This window comes from Colobus angolensis, unplaced genomic scaffold (assembly GCF_000951035.1).
Source record: "Colobus angolensis palliatus isolate OR3802 unplaced genomic scaffold, Cang.pa_1.0 Scaffold82, whole genome shotgun sequence".
NCBI lineage: Eukaryota > Metazoa > Chordata > Mammalia > Primates > Cercopithecidae > Colobus > Colobus angolensis.
In genome coordinates, this window is record NW_012122043.1 from 1,187,930 (window position 1) to 1,209,228 (window position 21,299).

Below are 21,299 nucleotides of genomic sequence, written 5' to 3' on the forward strand. Positions count from 1 at the left end.
TTATTTCTGGGTTCTCTATTCTGTTTCATTGATCTATGTGCCTATTTTTATACCAGTACCATGCCATTTTGGTAACTGTTACCTTATAGTATAGTTTGAAGTTGGGTAATGTGATACCTTCAGATTTGCTTTTTGCTTATTCTTGCTTTGGCTCTGTGGGCTCTTTTTTTGGTTCTATATGAAATTTAGGATTTTTTTCTAGCTCTGTGAAGAATGATGATGATATGTTGATGGGAATTGCATTGAATTTGTGGATTGATTTTGGCAGTATGGTCACTTCCACAATATTGATTCTACCCATCCATGAGCATAGGATGTGTTTCCATTTGTTTGTGTCATCTATGATTTCTTTCAGCAGTGTTTTGTAGTTTTCCTTAAAGAAATCTTTCACATCCTTGGTTAGGCACATTCCTAAGTTTTTTTTTTTTTTTTTTTTTTGCAGCTATTGTGAAAGGGGTTAAATTCTTGATTTGATTCTCAGCTTAGTCGCTGTTGGTGTACAGCAGAGCTACTGATTTGTGTACACTAATTTTGTATCCTGAAACTTTGCTGAATTCATTTACCAGCTTAGGACCTTTTGGGAGGAGTCTTTAGGGTTTTTTAGGTATACGATTATATTATCAGAAAACAGTGAGAGTTTGACTTCCTCTTTACTGATTTGGACACCTTTTATTTCTTTCTCTTGTGTGATTGCTCCGGCTAAGAATTCCAGTACTGTGTTGAATAGAAGTGGTGAGAGGGGGTATCCTTGTCTTGTTCCAGTTCTCATGGGGAATGCTTTCAAGTTTTCCCCACTCACTATAATGTTGGCTATGGGTTTGTCATAGATGGTTTTTATTACCTTAAGGTATGTCCCTTCAATGCCAACTTTGCTGAGGGTTTTAATCATAAAGGGATGTTGGATTTTGTCAAATGCTTTTTCTGCATCTATTGAGATGATCATGTGATTTTTGTTTTTAATTTTGTTTATGTGGTGTATCATATTTATTGACTTACATATGTTAAACCATCCTTGCATCCCTGGTGTGAAACCCACTTGATCATGGTGACACACACTTTAAATAAGCAGACACAGGTAAGTTGAAGGTAAATATATGAAAAGGATATGCCATGGAAACACTAAGCATAAGAAAATGGAAGTGGCTATATCAATATTAAAAAAGTAGATATCAAAAAAGAGCATTGCTAGAGATAAGAGGGGATGTTTTACCATGATAAAAAGCCAATTCCTCATAAAGACATAAAATACTAAATATATATACACCTAATAATAGAAATTTAAAACACATGAAGCAAAAATTGACTATGGGAAGAAACTAAGGGGAGATCTAGGGAACGAAACAGACAATTCCATTATCACAGAAAGAGATTTTAATGCCCTTCTGTCACTAACTGATGCAGCAAGTAGACAAAAACAACCAATCAAAGAAATAAATCAACACACAAAAAACCCTAGTAAGGGCTTAGAAGATTTAAACAGCACTACTAAGCAACTTGATTTAATTTACATTTGTAGAACAATGCACTCAGCAATAGCATAATACACATTCTTTTGACATGTTCAAGATAGATGATAGACTGGGACATTTAAATCCATTCAAATAATATGGAGTATGTCCTCTGATCATGATGGAATTATATCAGAAATTCGTAACAATTAGGCATTTAGAAAATCCTATTTGGAATTTAGGCCATATACGTCCAAATAATCCATGGGGCAAAGAATAAATCACATGAGAAAAGAGAAAATAGTTTGAATTGACTGACAATAAAAACACAACATGCAAAATTATTAGGACACAGATGAAGAAACAGCCATAAAAGCAAATAAGAAATTGGAATAGATTATATATCTGTTAAAGAAACTGAATTCATTATCAAATGCTTTCTCACAAAGAAAACTCCAAGCTCACATTATTTCATTAGTGAATTCTCCCAAACATTTAAGAAATAAGTAATACCAATTTTACACAAACACTTTCAGGAAATAGAGGAAGAGAGACTACTTTCCAGTGTATTTTAGGAGGCCAGCACAACCCTGATTCCAAATCTGATGATTCCAAGGAAAGAAAATTACAGAAATACTACTCACAAATAGAGATGCAAAAATCTTTAACAAAATATTGTAAGTTGAATAAAATGGATACTAACTCATGACAAAGTAGGGCTTACTTAGTATGCAAGTTTAACATCTAAAAAATTAACCAGTATAACTCACTGCGTTAACAACACAAGGAGAACAATGACGTGATCATCTCAATAGCTCCAGAAAAAGCATTCAGCAGAATCCAATACCCATTTATAAATTTTAAAAAATATCAGCATACTAGGAATGAAAGGGAACTTCCTTACTCTGATAAAGGGCATCTGTGAAAAGCCTACAGATAACGTCATATTAAATGGTGAAACATCAAATTATTTCCCCACGATTGCATTGGTGGAAGTATGGCCACTCTCACCACTTACATTTAACTTTGCTCTGTACTTAGTCTTATAAGTGAATTTGTCAAGGTCATATGACTCAAAATAAACATACGAAATTGTATTTCACATGAAATTCTATTTCTATAATAATGAACAACAAGAAAACGACATTAAAACAGTAATATAATTCATGATATAAAAATCTAGAATTAACCTAATCAAAGATGTGCAAGAAACCTCTACATGGAAAACGACAAACATGGCTGAGAGTAATAAAGACAAGGAGAGATATACCATATTCATGGATATAATATTCAATATATTTAAGATGTCCATTTCCTCAAGTTGATCTATAAATTCTAAACAATTTTAATCAAAGTCCTAGCAGGCTATTTTGCAGGGAGGGAAGAAGAAATTGACAAGATGATTCTAACATGTATGAGTATGCAAAGGATTTAGAACAGCCAAAACAATCTTGAAAAATAACAAGGTGGATGTGTGTACACTACTCAGTTTCAAGACTTACTAAAAAGCTGTCATGATCAAGACTGTGTGGTTTTGGTGAAAGAAGGAATAGACTGACTTGCACAGATCAACAAATCACACATATATGATCAATTTATTTTCAACAAGTTGCCAAATTTAATCAAGGACAAAAGGAGAGAGTTTTAAAAAGTGGTGCTGGAAAAACTGGGTATTAGTATGAAAAATAATGGACCTTAGTTCTTACATCATACCATACACTTGTGGTTCTCACACTTTAGTGTGCAGCAGAGTCCCAAGGAGGGCTCATTAAAATCCAGATTTCTGGGCCCTTCCCACAGAGTTTCTGATTCAGCAAGTCTTGTGTGACTTGTGTGGACAATCCCAATGTCCAGCAACAAGTGGATGAGTAAGCAAATGTGGTTTACTCATCCCAAGGAATATAACTATGCAGTTAAAAACAAAGCGCTTAGGGATACACTGAACAACATGTATGGCTCTCAAAGACATGATGTTGAGAGAGAGAAGCTGGACACAAAAGCATCTGTACTGCATGGCTCCATTCATAAGGAATTCTAAAACAGGTGCATCCAGTCAGTGGTGCTGCACATCAGAGCAGAGGCCGCCTGGGTGGGAGCCAGGGGCTTTGGGCAATGGCTGAGGGCACGTGGGGGAACCTGCTGGGCTGACAAAAACGTTCTATGTCTTGATCCTGGTGGCGGCTACCCAGGTTTGTACAATGCTCAAAACTCTTTGACACTGTACACTGACTTATTAAATGTCAATAGAAAAAGAGGAAAAAGATGACCCCAAGAAAGGACAAGACAGAATCTGAAAACGGAAGGAGGATTGAACTGTCCTGAATGTAACAGGGACTGCGGAATCTGCGCCACGGGCGCTTGAAACCCAGTATGGGCGGGTTTCTGCGTGGATGAACGAGGCAGGACTGGAAAAAACCAAGACTGTTCTTTTCTCCAGTGAGTTGAGCTTCCTCAGCAAAAGATGGGGAAATTAGGAATGAATGCACGAAGGCACCAGTGCATACGCAATCGCAGAGTTTAGCTGTGTGGATGTGGACCAGGGAGAAACAAGACAGAGGAGGAAAGATCAAAGCTCTCTAAGGGCCCAGCGTGCAGAAGTCACTGGCCTCAGGCCCGGGCTCCCCTGCCAAGTGGCGGGATGGATATAGAGGCCAGGCCTGATGGAAATCTTCTTCTCTGCATACCCTCGCCCTGCCCCCAACCCCACGGGGAGCCCTACCCCCACGGGGAGCCCAGCACTGGGCTTGATCCATTACCCAGACAGAAAGAGCTGGTTTGGGTATCCTGAGCCTGCCTGACTCCCAGAAGTACCTTAGGCAGGATCTGCGACCCAGCCGTATCCCAGACGGCAGCAGCCTGCCCTGCAGACGTCCTCACCTGGCCCACCTGCTCCTGGAGCTGGGCCTTCTCTCGCCCCAGCAGGGCTGCCTGCCCCTCTAGCTGCTCCTGCTGCTGCTCCAGGCGTCCAGAGGCCTGCTGCAGGCCCCTGCGCTCTGCCCGCTCCAGCACCAGCTGCTGTTCCGCCTGTGCCAGCTGCTCCCTGGCCCGGACCTGCTCCTGCTCCAGAGTCTTCTGCTGCTCCCGCAGCTGGTCCTGCTCCTGCTCCAGCTGCCACCAGGTGTCAGGGGCTCTGCATCCACTCCCCGCACCCTCAGTGCCTGTAGGCCAGCCACCCCCGAGGCCTGCCCCAGGGGCACCGTCTTCCCTCCCTCAGACCTGGCCAGAGCCAGTCAGGCTCCCTCGTCCCCAAAACCTTGGACCAGGAGAGGAAGTGATCTGGGAGAATGGAAGGAAGGCCCAGGGCTGGGAGACCCACAGCCACCTGGGAAACAGGTTCCGGCGAGGCCCGCCCCACTGGCCCTTGTCTCACCTGGAGGGTCAGGTGGTTCAGGTCACTTTTGTCCTGAGCCAGCGCCTCCATCAAGGCGGCCATTGCAGCCAGGGAGTCCCTTTGCTCCACTCCCTCTGACTTCAGCCGCCTCACAAGAAGCTCCAGGTCCGCATTGCTGCACTCGGCCTGGGGCAGGGAGGGGGATGCCAGAGAGGGACCTTTAGCTTCCAGGGCAGGGCTGTTGCGGTGGGAAAGGAGTGAGCCCGGAGCTGCGGAGGTGTGCAAGCCAGAGCTCCTGGGCAGACACGGTGGGAAGGTCGCCACAGTGGGGAGGTCTACAGGACCAATGGTGGCTCCAGACACTGAGGCTCCAGCCAGAGGAGGTGGCTGGTGGGCCAGGGAGAAGCCACGAAGAAGCAGACGTGGCCAGCAGGGTTGAGAGCAGCTGGGCCAGGCTGGTGCCTACTGGTTGGGGACGGGAGAGGTCTTTGGTGACTTTGGGAGCTCTGGTGATGGGCTGGGGGTCCCGGCAGGCAGGAGAGAGGGAGTGGGAGGCCAGGTCAGTGAGGCTGGGGTGGGTGGGGGAGATGGGAGCGGGGGTGGGGTTGGGGAGAGCAGAGGCGTACCCGCGCCAGGGCGCTGCGCAAGCCCTCCCTCTCGCTCTCCACGACATCCCGCTGCAGCTGTGCTGTGCTCAGTGCCTCCCGGGCTGATGCCAGCTCCTCTCTGAGCCCAGAGACCTTCTCCTCCAGCTGCTGCAGGCGGCCTTGACTGAGGCCCCAGACCAGAGGGCGGGAGGTCCCTCAGGGTTAGCAGTGGCTGCCCCATGGGATTTCAGGCAGGCAACTGCCTGCAACTCCCTCCAAGCCCAGGGAGGCCCAGGAGAAGCATGGAGTCCCTGGAGGACCAGGAAGGCAGGGAGCCCTTTGCTTCCGGGCTTCGTTTCTGGGTCAGGGGAGGCACAGGTGCCTCCAGGGGGACAGGAGGGGTGGGGCCCCACATCTGCTGGATCCACAGGGTGGTGGATGTGCACCCAAGTGGGGCACTGGGCCAGAGGGAGTGAGGATTGGTCTGGAGGATGGTGCAGCCTGGCGAGGAGCCTGGAGAGCCCCCGCCCCTGCCTGTTAGGGCCGCCACCACACCCTGAGATGAGACAGGTAAAGAAGCAGACCCGTGGCCCAAGGCCAAGTGGCTGATGGTGGCAGAGTGGGGTCTCTCCTGTAGGAGGGGCCCTGTCCACCCAGCCACCGCCGCGCACCTGGTCTCCAGTGCCCTGCAGCTCCGCTCCCTCTGCAGAGCCAGCTCCTCCCTCCGCTCTGCCTGCAGCAGGAGGCTTCTCTGTAGCTCCGTGGCCTCTGCCTCCAGCCCCTGCTTCTCCGCATCTGCAGCGTCTGCCTTCCCTCTCAGCTCCTCCACCGCCATCTCCAGAGCAGCCTTCTCCCTGGGGTTGGAAGGGGCAGAGTCGGGGCGGCCCTGGACACATTCAAGGTGCACCATATGCCTTGGTGGGCAGTTGGGGCTGGGTGGATGCCAGCCTGTGAGACTGCATGGGCAGAGGGAGCCGGAGAAGCACACAGGGTCTCACTGGCGGGTGTGGCCCATCCCGGCCCACGCTCAACTTGTGCTCACAGGACTCTGCTGGAAGGAAAGGACCCCTCCCCGGCTGGCATCCCCTCCAGCTCTAGAAGTGCTTGTCCTGACAGCAGCCCTGGGCCCTCAGGATCCCACACTCCCTGTGCAAGGCCGTGCAACCCCTTCACCCCGTTACCTCCCCAGGAGCTTGCAGGACGCCCGGCACTGCTGCACCTCGAGCCTCTGGGCCTCCAGCTGGTCCCGAAGGGCCTCTCGTTCCCGTGCCTGCTCCCGAGCCCGCTCCTGCTGGAGCTTCTGTGCAGCCCACAGCTCCTGCCGGCACTCGGACAGCTGCTCCCGGAGCCCGGCTGCCAGTGCCCGGGAGGACTCCAGCTGCAGGCACAGCTCCTGCTCGGGTGGGGTGCAGTGTGGGTCCCTCTGACCTAGGCAAGCTTTGCCCACTGAGGCACACCAGGGCTTGAGACTCCCCAAAAGGACCCCCCCACACACACACTGGAGCCCTTCCCTGGGGCCATGGGGCTCAGGGGCAGGCCCCATAACTACCCTTCAGCCTGAGGGGCTCATGTTTCTGCCCTCAGGGAGATAGGGGGTCCTGCGGGCTGCGGCTGCCCACCTGTTCCCGCCGCCGCCGCCTCTCGATGGCTGCCCGCACGGCCTGCAGTACAGGGTCCAGGGTGGCTGTGGAGTGGGTATGTGGTGGGGACGCCCCTTGATGGGGGGATGTGGCACGTTGGGGGCTCCTCAGTGGGCGCCGTGGCTCCCCCAGTTCAGTGATGCTGCTCCATGACAGCTCCAGGCACTGGGCGTCCTCCTGGGCCACCTTCGAGGTGCAGAGAGGAAGGGATAGAGGGGCCCAGAGCACAGGGCCATGATTTGATGGGGACCATGCAGACAGTCCTGAGGGTCCCTGTGGGCCACCTCCATCTTTGCCACTGGGAGGACAGGCGAGGGCCGCACCTTCCTGATGCGCCTCAAAGTGCACTGCAGGGACCCCATCTTGCCCTGCAGGCCATCCGCCGCCCCCCCGGGCCACCACTGCACCAGGCTTCCTGTGGCAGACAGACCCCACCACACAGCCACTCCCATCCCACCCACCAACCAGGTTCTGCAGGTCGGTTCTGAGGGCAGCGATGGTCCTCGCCTTCTGCTCATTCTGCTCTGTGAGCTTCTCCACCAGCAGCGTTTGCTCTGAGAGTCTGGGAGGAGTTGGGGATGGAGGGGAGGGTGAAGGGCAGGTCCCAGAGGATGGGCACCCAAGCATGCCCTGGCGCTGCCCAGACTCCTCTGTGCAGTGGCCCCCCTGCCGGGGCTGGGTAATGCCTCTGTCTGAGTGGCCTCCGTCCCTGGTCTGAGCACGTGTCTCTCCAGCCACAGAGCCTTCAGTGGCTCCCACGGTCTCAGAAGTCAAGGCCCACACCCTGACCAGCTCTCCAGTCTCAGATGCAGTGACTGCCCGAGGCTTTGCCCTGTCATTATGGCACCACAGAGGGAGTGCCCACTGCAGGCCTTGTCTGGCCAGTCCTTCCGCCTGGAGCACCTGTCACCATCAGTCTAACAATAAGTGATTTTACTGTTCCTTCCTTCCCAGGACCCACCTTCTTACTAAAGACCCCAGGTCCCCCTTCCTGTGGCTCAGGCCCTGGTGTGCTGCCCCTGCAGCCCTTGGGTCCCCATGTCCTGTCCTGCTCGTTTAGGGCTAGGTTGTGGTGTGTTTGACTCAGCTAGACCCCCTGAGGGTAGGGAGGGCTTCTGCCTGTCAGCCTGGCAGGGTGTTTGTGGCCAAGTGGGCCCCGGACCCCCGGTTGTGAGGCGTCGGCCCCACGGCCAGCAGGTTAGACCTCCACTGGGGAGCCACCGCCCCACTTTCTGCTGAAGCTGCCCTCAGAGACCTCGGAGCCCCCGACGTGGGCGGTGGGTCTGAAACCTTCCACAGTCACGGCGAGGCTCACAGACCCCAGAGAGAATCGCAGCGAGGCTCACAGACCCCAGAGAGAATCACGGCGAGGCTCACAGACCCGAGAGGGCGTGGGTGTCCTTCACGTGAGGCGGGAGGAGGCCTGGTCCCTCTTCCTGCCTCAGTTTTTAAACAATTTACCTAAGGTGAGCTCTTCCCCTGGAATAATGTGCCCTGCTTTAAGTCCTGAAAACTCCAGTTCTGGGTGCTGAGCCTCAGGACACAAACCCAGTGAGTTCCCTGCTGTGCTTCCTGAAACCCTCACTGTAGGGGACCCCGGTGCCTGCCTCCCGGGCATTAGGGGACCCCAGTGCCTGCCTCCTGGGCATTAGGGGAGTGCCCTGCAGCCACTGGGATGGTGATTCTGGAGAGTGTGCACCACTAGTGACGCCAGGGCCCCACCTCCCCTGGTACGGTGTGACCACATCTGGGATCCACAGCTGCTGGGCAGGCTGGATGCGCCCCACCCCCCTGGGCCCTCCCTGTGCCAGCCTGCTGACCCTGGGCGCCCACCTGGCCTGGAGCGCCACTTTCTCTGCGTCCCAGCGGACCTGCAGCTGCAGCATCTCCCCAACCTTGTCCCGAAGCTGCTGCCCCAGGGTGCTGGCCGTGCTGCTGGCCGACAGTCGCAGGTTGGAGTTGAGGTTCAGGCAGGCCGTGTGCAGGCGGCGGGCTGTCTTGGCCGTGTCTGCCTGCAGGTCGGCGAGGCCCCTGGGAGACAAGGGCAGCACCTGTGGCTGACTCAGGACCTATCTGCAGAGGGAAGGCCTGGTCCCATCCGTCCCGCAGAGGACCCCTCCCTGGCCATCCTCAGGAGAAGCCCCGGCTGCATGGCACTGATGGTTTCCATGTGTCACCAAATGCCAGGAAGGCAGCTGGGGAGGAGTGAGCAGGGGCGGGGCCAGACTGCAGCCGCCTTCACTGAGTCATCGGCCTTCCGAGCTCCTGACTCTTCCTGTGCAAGGAGCTGCTACCTACTTAAGGGTTAGCGGGGTGGTATCAGGACTGACCTCCAGTGTGGCACCCAGCAAGGCTGGACAGACCACAGAAGCTCCATCTGCGTAGGTGTCCCCCACCCCACAACGTCCTGTCCACCCTCCTCTCATCTCTCCTCAGTGTCCCCCACCTACCTCCCTGGCCTCCCTCCTCTCATCTCTCCTCAGTGTCCCCCACCTACCTCCCTGGCCTGTTTGTCCCTCTCCCCAACTGCCCTCCTCGGCCGCCCTCATCGCTGCTCCCACTGCCCAGCCTGAGGCCCAGCCAGGGCTGGTTGAGGAGCCGGCAGGCCAGGGCTATTGCACCCATGGAAGGACCCGCCCCAGGCACCACTTCCCCTCTCCCCGAGGGGGCCTCAGCTCCCTGCAGCCTGGTGCCTGGTCCCAGGTGGGGCAGCCGGCACTCACCTCTCAGTGGCTGCACGCAGCTCCGCCAGGTCTGTCCCCAGCACCACGGCCTGTCTCCACAGGAGGAGGAGGTCTCGGGGCTTCCCCAGGCCCCCTGGTCGGGTCTGGAAGCAAGAGGCCTCCCGTCTACTCCAGGCTGGGGCGCCTTCACCCTCCCTGAAGCCCACTCTTTTCCAGGTGCCATGTCCCTCTCCATGGGGGCTGGAAGTGGACCCAGCATCCCAAGCCCCCATATCTCACAGGTACAGGAGCTGTGGGCTCCCCCAACCCCACCCTGGGGTTATAGTGTGCCTCTCTCCAGGAGATGACCTGGGGATATGACCACATTCAGCCCTTCCAGGCCAGCCTGCGTGCACGGAGGTGGAAGGGTGGGGTTCGTCGGCCCCTGAAGAGAGAAGGTGCTGACTCAGTCTCAGCTCCCCAGCTACTCTCAGGAACTGCTCAGGCTCAGCACACTCCAGAACCAGGCCCGGTCCCCTGCTGGGGCATGGGGCAGACAATTCTGCAGCACGTGGCTCCTACCCTCCCACTCTGAGGGAGGAGGATGAGCTTCCTTTCTCCAGTACAGTCTTTCTCCTTACTCTGGAGGCTCCTGAAGATGTCCAGGTGTTGGTCTGGCACTTCAAAGGTGCCAGGGACACAGAAGCAAATTAGAAGCCTCAGGCCTGGGGCCACGGTTCAGCAGGGAGGAGGGTGGGGAAGCCACTGAAGTTAGAAGCCTCTAGCACTGGGGTTCAGCAGAGAGGAGGGTGGGGAAGCCACTGAAGTTAGAAGCCTCTAGCACTGGGTCCCCAGTTCAGCAGGGAGGAGGGTGGGAAGTCACTGCTGAGACAAGGCCAGTGATTAGGCTGTAACGGGGCAGAGTGGGAGGACTCTGTGTTGGGGGCAGGAATAGGGGAACTGTGTGTGTTCAGTGGTTCCAGCCTTGCAGGGAGCTAAGATGAAAGCCAGGAGTCTCAGAGTCTCCACACCACCTTCTAGGCCCTGCACTCACCTTCTCCTGCTCGCCGACCTCTGGAACTCAGGGGGCTACTGTGTTCCTACCACCTCTCCCTGCCTGTGACAGCCCCACCCCTGCTCCTCCAGATTGCCTTCAGGTAGAGCACTCACATCCTGCCCATTCTCCAGAACTCGCACAGAGGACTATGACCAGAAACCAGTGGAAACAATAGAACGAGACCTTGAAGAACTTCAAGTATTAGATCATCATCTCATCTCCATGAAGCTTGCCTGAACCCCTCCCCTGATCCCACACCTGAGGTTCCCCCCAGCTGAGCCCATTCCACCTGGTCATATACCCGCTGGAGGCCATGCCCCTCTGTGCCCATTCCACCTGTCTGTATACCCTCCGAGGGCACAACTCGCTGAACCCATACCTGGCCATACACCTGCTGGATGGGACACCCCTCTTTAGTTAAAAAATAAAAAATCACCAAAGGCACAAGGAAACAAACGACTATGATCAGAAACCAGCAGAAACAACAGAACCAGACCTTAAAGAATTTCAGATATTAGATAGTCAGACACAGGCTACAAAAAGACTATTTTTAACATGTTCCAATAAATAAATAAGAGGCTTGAAAATGTGAGTTAAGAAGCCAGGCGAGGTGGCTGTCACCTGTAATCCCGGCATTTTGGGAGGCTGAGGCGGGCGGATCACCTGAGGTCAGGAGTTTGAGACCAGCCTGGTCAACACGGTGAAACCTCATCTCTACTGAAAACACAAAAATTATCTAGGTGCGGTGGCATACACCTGTAATCCCAACTACTCTGGAGGCTGAGGCGGGAGAATCGTTTGAACCCGGGAGGCAGAGATTGCAGTGAGCTGAGATCTTGCCACTGCACTCCAGCCTGGGTGACAGAGCGAGACTCTGTCTCAAAAAGGAAAAAAAGAAAATGTGAGTTAAGACTAAGCTATTTAATATATGGGAAAGAATCAAATAGAACTCTTAGTGATGAAAAATACCATATTTGCAATTTAAGCTAAGTAGGCAAATTTAACAGAGATTAGACATCAGAAGAGAAAACTGATAGACAGAAATGGAAATTTGAAGAAATTATGTAGAATATAGTCCAAGGTAATAAAAAGAACAAAACCATGAACGGTGCCTGGGAGGCAGCGTAAGAATGGCTAACACACGTCTAGCCGGAGCTCAGAGGAGGGGAGGTGGGTGGTGAGCACCGGCAATGTTTGAAGAGTATTGACTTTCCAAAAATAACAAGTGACGCAGAGGCTCCACGAACCCTAAAGTGGGATAAACAAATAAATCTACACGCAGACACAACACAGGGACACGGCACAACCACCAAGTCAGAGCAGGGGTCTTAAGAGCAGCCAGGTGAGAAGACACGTTACCTTGATAAGGAGCCAGTCAGAATCCAGGCAGCCTGGAAGCTGACTTCTCAACGGCAGCAGCGGAAGGAGAAGGAGAAAGCAGATCTTTAACGTGCCGAGAGAAAGCAGCTGTCAACCAGTGAGAACAGTTCCCAAGGACAAAGGGAAAATAAAGACCTGGGTGATCGAATGCCAAACTGAACTCAGGGACCCTCTCCTTCCGGCGTTTGTTCTCACACAGCGGAATTAGCTCCTGTGTTCATCAGATGACCTGCCCCGCGGTCTGAGGACGAGGACGGGGATCAGGCAGTGGGGGAAACAGGAGATCTGCTCAAATGCCTTGAGCCAGCAGGCCTAGCACAGGCGATGACTCCTTGCTGATAGCACGGTCCCGCTGACGCTCTGCAGAGGCCAACATTCCCTCTCAGGGTGTAAACCTCGGCTGGTTTGTCTGACATCCGCCTTTTAGGAGAAGCAGCTGCGGGGGGGCTCGGGGCTGGGACCTGGCCCCCATGGGGGTGAGTGGCGGCCCTTCTGGGACAGGCTTGTCTGAGGGACGTCTGTAGAGGCAGCCTGAGGCCAGAACTGCGGCTGCCCCTCCGGCTCCTGCCTCCACCTGGCACAGCACATCTTCCGGGGGCCCCTCTTCCTGGGGAAATCCTTGCCCATGGTGCCTGTAGTGTGCAGGGGCTGGGCGTCCAGGCCCCCTTTGCTGGAGGGCTGTTGGGAACACCTTCAGGCCCTCAGGGACTGCCTGACTGGAGAGCCACGTTACCCAAGGCTACAGCAGCTTCAGGGGGTCCCACGACCATGGAGAGATCTGAGCGCGATGAACACCTGGACGTCTCCCTCCCACAGGGGCTGGTGCCTGGAACCCTGTGCCCTGACCCCCTGCACGCCTTAGGGTTTCAGAAGTTGGAGTGGGTAAGGCTGCAGGGGGACCTGGGGGGCCACGGCCAGGCGCCATGAGCAGTGGTGCAGCCCCAGGCTCCTTCCAGGGTTCCCCCTCCTGAAGTCTGGCCAGAAGTTCCGCCTATGGAGACAACCTGCCTCTCCAAACAGGGTGGTCCACACCGGAGCCGGAATGCGGCCCCAGTGCCCCATTCTCAGAGCCCTGCCCTCCTTCTCTGGGTGGGGGGCAGTGGGGGTGGACCGAGGAGTCCCTCACTCCACAGACTGCTGTGGCCAAGCCAGGTTGGGGACATGGTGTGGCAAGAAACTGTGGCCTTGTCCCCAAGAGGGACAGCTGCTGAGCCAGCGCACCCTCACCAGGTCACTGCCTGCTACCCAGGCATAGGCACCCAGACAGGCGGCCGCGGGGTGGGCAAGGGTTGGGGGAGCACCTGTCTCTGGGCCCAGTGCCTCAGCTCCAGCTCGCCCTGCAGGCGCTGCACGCTGCCCGTCATCCCAGCCAGCTCCCGGGCCAGCGCGTCGTTGGCCTTCTTCATGTGCTCCAGCTGCTCCCGCAGGAGCGCGTTCACCTGGCAGAGGCCAGTGCTCCTGGACAGAGAACCCCCAGGGAGTGGCCGGGGTAGGCAGCCCCTCCTAAGAGGTGCTCAGAGTCCCCAAGTCAAGGGGCTTGAATGGAACCCCAAACCCTCTGGCCCAACTTACCCTAGCTCAGGTGCACAGCCCCTGCTCTGCCCTGCATGCCATGGGCCCCACAAGGGACCCCTAGACCGAGTGCCAGCATCATGGTGGCTCTCCCAGGTGCCAGCCCAGTGCCCTCCCGCCTTCCTGCGACATCTGCCCTCTGTCCTCCCCCAAGTCCCTGCCCCGAGCTCTCCTGGCTCTGCCTCTACAAACTTCACCCACCCCTGAATGCCTAAGACAAGGTGCCAGGGGATGGGAGGGAGGTGCCCTTCGTGGGGCTGGGTGACCGGGAGAGGGAGTTGGACATGCCCGGGGTGGGGGACGGCCTCTGCTGCACCCTGGGGTCTTCCCTGCCATGAGTAGGTCCACACTTGCAGCAGTAGGGGTGCAAGTCTGCCAGGTGGGTGGACCTTGGGAGCTGGCACCCCCGCCAGGCCGCCGTGGTTCACTCACTGCTCCTCTCTGCCCATCAGCCTAAGCCTCCTCTTGGATTATTTTTCTTCCCCCTCAAAACCAGTTTTCAAAAGTTTCTCAGCCCTTTGATTCCTTTTCCAGATTCCTGGAGGATGAACCAAATGTGGCAATATTCTACAAACAACTTAACCTGCCCAGGTCTGGGAGACTGGTGGGCCTTTGTTACTGTGGGGGGCTGTTAGCATGGGGGCTGGGTTAGTGTGGGGGGCTGGGTTAGTGTGGGGGGCCGGGTTAATGTGGGGGCTCCATTAGTGTGGGTGGGTTTGGGTGTGTGGGGGGCTGGGTTAGTGTGGGGGGCCGGGTTAATGTGGGGGCTCCGTTAGTGTGGGTGGGGTTGGGTTAGTGTGGGGGCTGGGTTAGTGCGGGCAGGGTGGGGCCGGGCAGAGGCCCCCTCAATAAAGCCAGGCATGACCTCGTCAGCACCATCTCAGGGTGTGAGAGTGGGTGATCCACACCCGGGACTCAGGTGTGGCTCGTGGCCTGGGTCTGTTGCCAGGGTCCCAATGTCAGCGCTCACTGACGGCGGGGGTTGGAGGGCTCTCCCTCTCAGCCGACCCCTCCCCGTTATTCACGATGCAGGCTGACCCGTGGCAGGGAGGATGGCAGAGCGTGGAGAGGCTGCCAGGTGGAAGGCTGGCACCAGCCCCATCCCCCACGGTGAGCAGGCCTCGCTTCTGGGGTGTGGAGCCAGGGAGGGGTCTGGTAGCGATGGGTACGGTCGTGATGCTGCTACTATAATAGGATTGCTGCTGAGCCGCTCTCGGAGGCCAGGACGGCGGTGCCTGGTCACGTGAGAGGCCCGTGCTGAGCCCGGGAGGCTGAGCGCTTCCCTGTTTCCACTTGGCCTGGACTCTCCCCACGGCAAGAGGGAGCGCCCTGCAGGCCCCCACACTGCCCAGCCACTCAAGTCCCTGTGCCCAGCCATGCCTTCTCCAGCCCCCTGCCCTGCTGCGGAGGCCTGGGCTGACTCCCACAGGGAAACTGTCCTCACAGCTGCTTTGGGAAGAGCTGTCGGTAGCCCTCAAGGTACAGAGGGGCCCACTGCCTCTCGGGGGGAAGGCTGTGCTTCCTGGAGCCCTGACTGCCCCCCACCTGGCCTCACCTCTCCTCCGCAACCTCCAGACGGCCAAGGGCCTCCTCCAGATCCACGCTGTGCTCCAGCTCTGACCTCCGCAGCTGAGCCTCGGTGGTCTCCAACCGGGCCTGCAGCTGGGGAAGAGCAATAGCCTACCTGGTCTGGCTGCTCCTGAACCCGCCGGGCAGGGGCTGGGGTATCTTGGGCACAAAGCCGACCTTGGTGGGGAAGAGAGGGCTCCCTGGGGCCCCACAGCAGGGGCTGGGGTTGGGTCTGGTGAGGCCCAGGCCCTTTCACACAATGAACCTGACTGGCAGCCTCCTGCCCTGTGCCAAGTGCCCGTAGCTGGCAGAGGAGGGGAGGGGCAGGGGCACGCTGGGTTGCACTGATGTGCTGATCCCATCAGGTCTTGAGGACAGTGTGAGTATGGTGGCCCAGTGGGGGCACGGCTCTAGGGGCCACTGGAGCATGCCCACATTTCATTTACAGATGGGTAAACTGAGGCCCCACTGCCCCAGCTACCCGGGCAGCCCAGCCGTCAGGGCAGGGGGAGGGGTTTCAGGGCTTGCTTCAGGCATACAGGGGCAGGATGGAAAGTCACTGGGCTGTCTCTGGGGCTGCCCCTGGAGAGTGAGTGAGTGTGGTTCCCCTCCACCTGGGCCTCCTGCCTGAGTCCAGCACCTCACCCACAGGGTGCAGGACCACACCCACCATGACGTGGGCCCACTGCCCAGGGCCACTCTGCCATCACTGCGCCAAGACTGAACTTAGGCCCAGGAAATCAAGGACCAAGGATGGCCCAGGTAGAAGGGTGAAGGGGAAGGCAGCAGGCCTGGTGCCTCAGCTGTGGCTGTGCCAGGGCTGAATGCATGGGAGAGCTGAGGGGCCCCTACTCAGTCACCAGCCGGAAGAGAAGGGGGCATTGGAAGACCCTGGAGGAGCCGGGTGGGGTCTGGGGGTGCCACCCCAGGATGGAGATGCCACCCCAGGTCAGGCACTCTGGCCACCCAGACCCCGGTCCCCCTGTCTTGGGGGTAACTTGAAGTGAGGCCCAGCCTCCTGGCACCCACACTTGGGGGTAACTTGGAGTGAGACCCAGCCTCCTGGCACCCACACTTTGCCTGCTGAGCCACTCGGGAGCTGGCGTGCACTGGGCTGCTGGCGCGTTTGGATCTGACTCATGCGGCTTACTAATCTGTCGGCAGCATTTCTGCGGCTTCTATTCCCAGCGGCCTGTTCCCAACATCTCCCCACCCTGTGCTAGGAAGATGTCTCCCCCAAGGCCTCCCCACAGCTGTGGGGGCTCCCAGGAAGAGCTGGCAGCTCACAGATGCGCTGGGGCCCCCATCGGGGGAGTAGACCCCGGGTCCTGCCCTCAGGGGCTCCCAGGGGTGCTAGCAACAATGGAAACGTGTTTCCCGTGGGGGGGTCAGGGCGTGATAGAACTGGGTGGGGAGCAGAGAGTGGGCTCCCAGGAGAGCTGAGGGCACCCCTATGGGGCTGGTGCTGTAGCCGGTCCTGGGAAGGACCCTTCCAGAAGGCGAGGCCCTCTGGGGACCCCACTGGTCCCCGATACTGGCCACTGGTCACGTGGCTAAGAAGGAGCCAGACCTGGTTCAGGGGTTCAGGTCTCAGCCCCAGTAACGGTGTGTGTCCTGGGTGATCACTGGCTGCCTCTGAGCCTTGACTCCCTTATCTGGAAAGTGGGGTCACCTGACCTGCCATGCAGAACCATGGGGGCTCTGAAGATGGCATGGGTGCGGCAGGGGCCCTGAGTCCCCCACAAGGTGGGTTGGACACCCCACTCCACACACTGGCTCCTTACCAAGTCCTGCCTCAGAAGCCAACATGCCTTGGAGCAGCCGACATCGGAGAGAGGCTCTGGCCTCGCAGGTTTCTTGACCTTTCTGCCTCGGTTTCCCTGGCTACACAATGGGAGGCCCTCCCCAGCTCCACATTTTGTGACTAAATATGCCCCTGGCTCACCTCACAGGTTACCCTGGAAGGCACCGCAGCCACCAGGGGACCAAAGATACAGCCCTGCCTCTGGCCCCTTCCCTGTCTTCTGAGGTCCAAGCGGTCCCAGTCAGCCTCAGTTGTCAGGAAATGGTCAGGAGGCTGGGGTGGAGCCATTTCTCTGTGAGCTCCGTCTGGGGGTGGGATCGGTGCCCGCTGGCCTGCTGTCCTCTGCCGTGCAGGTGCCCGCTTTGTGCTGATGCTGGGCTGAGCACAGGGCTCCGTGGGCCAGGACTGGCCAGGCCACCCCACAGGGCTCCCGGGCAGGTACAGGGACAAGTCAGTGCCTAAGCTGGGTTGTGAGACCTCGGGGACATGCTGGGCATCAGGGAACGGCCTGGGCATGTGCTGCTTGGCCTCCCACCTCTCGCCTGTTATCCCACCGGTTGCCTCAGTTTCCTCATCTGTTGCCCAGGGTTTGGATGCCCGGTGGCTGACACTCTGTCTTTCCCAGTCTTAGAAATTGCCGATGGTCCCAGCTCTGACTGCAGGCCCGACAAAGTGACCCCTCACCAAGGGCCAGGCTGCCCCCTCCCACCTGTGCTGAATCTGCTGCATACACTCACCTGCTCACTGACCACACGGCACCTGCTGGCCAGCTCATCTCGCTCGGTGCCGGCCTGGGCCAGCAGGTCCCCCAGCCGAGTCAGCTCCTCCTGCAGGAGCTCGTTCTCCTCTTGCACTCGGGCCATGGTGGCTGTCGGCTCCTGTACCCCTGCTGCACGGTACCTGGTTCAGCCTGGGTGGCCAGACCAGGGTCCACCCGCACTCAGTCTTGTGCCCTCTCTCCATGGTGGGACCCTGGGCTGGCCACCGGGCTCCAGCTGCTGGACCTGCCCGCATGTCCTGGGAGGGGGCCCAGCTCTGAGCCGGGGACCCTGACATAGGGAGGCAGACTTCACACTCTGAGCCCCGCTTCCTCTCATGTTAATTGGAATCCTACCACCTCAGAGTACCGGGAACCCCAGTGCAGACCCAGGCCCAGGCCGAGCCCTAAACCAATGGCAGCAGAGTATGTGGGCGGCCTGAACGCTGGGCACTCGCCCTGTCTGTGAAGCCACGAGCCCTACTGCTTCTGGGCGAAGGGACCTGGTCCCTGAGTAATAAGGTGCTTTTGTAAATACACACACAGCCAGTTCCCCGGGCCTGCAGGAGGCCGGACAGATCCTGGGAGAGAGGGATCCCTGGGACCCACGCGCAAAGGAGTCCTGGGCACACACTGAACAGGTGGCCTGGAGCTGATTCCTCAGCCGCCAGGTGGACAATTGGAGGCAGCACAGGGGCCTGGGGCGGGTGCAGGAAGGGCAGAGCTCAGGGGGTGGGCGCCTGTGCTCCCTGAGTGCCTGTGTCTAGCATTTCCACGCTGAGGGAGAAACCAACACCAATGAAGCAGAGACTCGGGTGGACACAAGGGTGCCACACAGAGGCAGCCCTGCTCAGGCCCTGCTGAGTGCCCTGTGGGTATTGATGTGATGTCCCTGAGGGTGGCCCTGTGGGGAGTGGGGCCAGCCCCGGGCCCAGGACTGTCCCCCTCACCGTCACCTTGGGGTGGCTCCTCACTCAGGCTGCCGGCCACGATCTCACGGATGCGGGCGGGCACGGGGGTGGGTGAGGCCTGCCGGCCTTCCCCACGCACGGTCAGTGCCCGGTCTTCCCTGCTGGCCGTGGGACTCAGTATGGCGTCCTCCAGTCTCTGAAAGACACCCCCAGAGATATCTGGAGATGGCCACCCCCAGCAGCTGCCAGGCACCCCCCACAATCCCACTGAATGGGAACCACCACAGGGCCACCCCAAGGCAGCGGAGTGCCCTGGAGAGGACAGGGTGAGGCTGGGCAGGTCACTCAGGTGCATGCCTTGGTTCTCCACCTGTGGAGTGGGGCTGTGCCTGTCCCCAGGTTCCGGAGAGGAGGACCACACCCAGCCGAGGTCAGCAGGTACTGCGCTTGGGGCTCTGCCCTGTCTTGGTGGGGGCTGGGCTGAACGCTGGCTAAGCGGTCACCGGTCCCCTAGGGGATGCTGACAGCAGAGCCTTTGCCTCTGCTCCACAAGAAACCCAACATCCTCGCCCACCCGGAGCAGGTGGTCTCACAGCTTGTTTGCACGGTGGGGCCAGAGGAGGGACCTAGATCTCATGCAGCAGTCACAGAGCCCAGCGTGTGTGTGTGGCGTGGGGCGGGGGCTGAGGACGGGTCAGAGGGCTGAGGCTGAACCCACCCTTCTCTGCTCAGCTGCCCGCTGCCCCTCCGCAGGCTCGGTCCACCGGGAGGGTGGGCAGGCCTGGGGCTGCATGCTTGAGGCTCTGAGGATGAGCAGAGCCTATGGAGCCCTCTCCTCCCACGGCCATGAATTCTGGGCAGAGTCTGGGACTCCCACCCTCAGGCTGCCCTCAGAGGGCTGCATGGGCGGGGGCAGTGAGGGCAGCGAGGTCAGCCTTCCTTCCCAGGTGGGTCCTTCATGAAAGCCGACTGCCAGGGAAGAGACTCCAATAGGCCCAGAAGCGGGCAGGAAGGCCCAGGACCTGAGCTCACACTCGGGAGGTGTTTGCTGAGTGGCTGCCCTTCTGCCCCAGGAGCGCTGGGTGTCCTGGGTATCCCAGCCTGGTTTTGAGGGTCTTGGGCCCTAATGGCATTTTGCTGGGCAAGGGCACAGCTTGGCGAGGGCCGAGGCACCAGGGCAGGGGACTCCCGCCAGGTGGACTAGATTACTGACTGTGGGCAGGACACACAGGGCCCTGTGAACACGGAAGTCAACTGTGCCAAATCAGCAGAAGCCCAGGCAGGATCCCGCAGGAGTACACAAGGCCACAGCTGTCCCCTGGCCTGCTGCCTTAAGGATATCTAAATTTCAGGCAGTGAATTAACTACTAAAGGGTGACTGGACGCTTGCCAGGGGAAGCTGGGAGGGGATGCCCACTCCTAGGGGCTCTCCAGCATGACACTCCGGAGTCTGCCCAAGTCCTCCTTGCCTGGCTCCCACGTCAGCATGGAGGACCCCTCTCCCTGGGGTCCACAGAGCAGCTCCCCCACCTTGTGCCTCCCGCACCTTCCTCCTGCCCAGGGTCCTTGTGGGTGACCACCTGGCCGCCTCCTGCCTCCCATCTTCTCTTGGCCCTGCCTGAGACCCTGCTTGCGTCCCCGGATTCTGACCTCAGGCCTGGGCTGGTGGCTGTGCCCTGCTCCCCAACCCCGGCCCTCCTCCTGACCCCAGCCAGGCCTTCTGCACCAGGTGTGTGCTGTCCCGGCTGTCTCGGATGCTCCCCGGACACATGCCTCATCCTCCATCTGCACCCCAAAGATCTCAGCCCCCCTCACCAGGGTTGGAGAGTCACCACAGACCCAGGCTCAGCATGGCGCCTGGAGAGGCCCTATTCTGACCCTGCTGCCCTGTGAAGGTCAGCCACTCAGCAAATGCCTCCCAGTGTGAGCGGAGGTCCGGGGCCAGCCAGCCCTCCTCCGGAGATGCACCAGAGTCTGCATCTCAGTCCCCTGGGAGGTCTTGGGAGGCCTCTTCACTGCAGGTTTCCCTGCACTGCAGATTCCCCCACTGCCTCTTCTTCTGGAGGGAGAAATGGGCCCCCTTTGGGAGCAGCAGCCCAGTGGGGGAGGGGGAGGGACGTCCCTGCTCCTCCTCCTGGACCCAGCTGGGACCCAGGTGCCAAGACCACCAACCAGGAGGAGAGCTGCCGGAAGGGGCTTCGCTATTCTGTCCTAGACCCCTTATTTTGTACAGCGGAGAATGGAGGCCCAGCAGGGTGGCAAGAGGCACGCCAGGCTCCTTGATCAGAGACCGTCAGGCCACGCTCAGCCCCCCAGGCCCGGAAGGGCTCTGCCCCGCCCTCCCTCCGCCTGCTCAGCAGCTCCCGCCCTGCGCTCCCCCGGGCATCAGCGGCGCCACCCGCTAACGGGAAGGCAGCAGCGTGGCGTAAACTTGACTCATTCCTAACATTTACAGAGGGTCACTTATTAGCGGGACGTCCCGAGAGGCGCTGGGGCGTAATGGGTTCCATCTGTGGACGGGTGCCTGCAATGGGCCGCGGCCCAGCTGGAGCCGGAGGGGGGCGCGGGGAGCGCGGGGGG

The 21,299-nt window shown here is 57.7% G+C and overlaps 1 protein-coding gene across 1 annotated transcript in view; it reads right to left on the minus strand.

Moving 5' to 3' along the window:
- LOC105502944 (putative ciliary rootlet coiled-coil protein-like 3 protein) overlaps window positions 1-21,299 on the minus strand; it is a 77,531-nt gene that overhangs the window by 46,790 nt on the left and 9,442 nt on the right. The window contains 15 exon segments of the mRNA XM_011929641.1: window positions 4,326-4,556; window positions 4,819-4,965; window positions 5,406-5,550; window positions 6,038-6,220; window positions 6,548-6,891; window positions 6,986-7,192; window positions 7,433-7,568; window positions 8,840-9,037; window positions 9,730-9,833; window positions 12,681-12,709; window positions 12,712-12,784; window positions 13,408-13,564; window positions 15,234-15,340; window positions 17,789-17,940; window positions 18,645-18,915. Of these exon segments, the coding sequence (XP_011785031.1) occupies window positions 4,326-4,556; window positions 4,819-4,965; window positions 5,406-5,550; window positions 6,038-6,220; window positions 6,548-6,891; window positions 6,986-7,192; window positions 7,433-7,568; window positions 8,840-9,037; window positions 9,730-9,833; window positions 12,681-12,709; window positions 12,712-12,784; window positions 13,408-13,564; window positions 15,234-15,340; window positions 17,789-17,940; window positions 18,645-18,915 (2,484 nt within the window).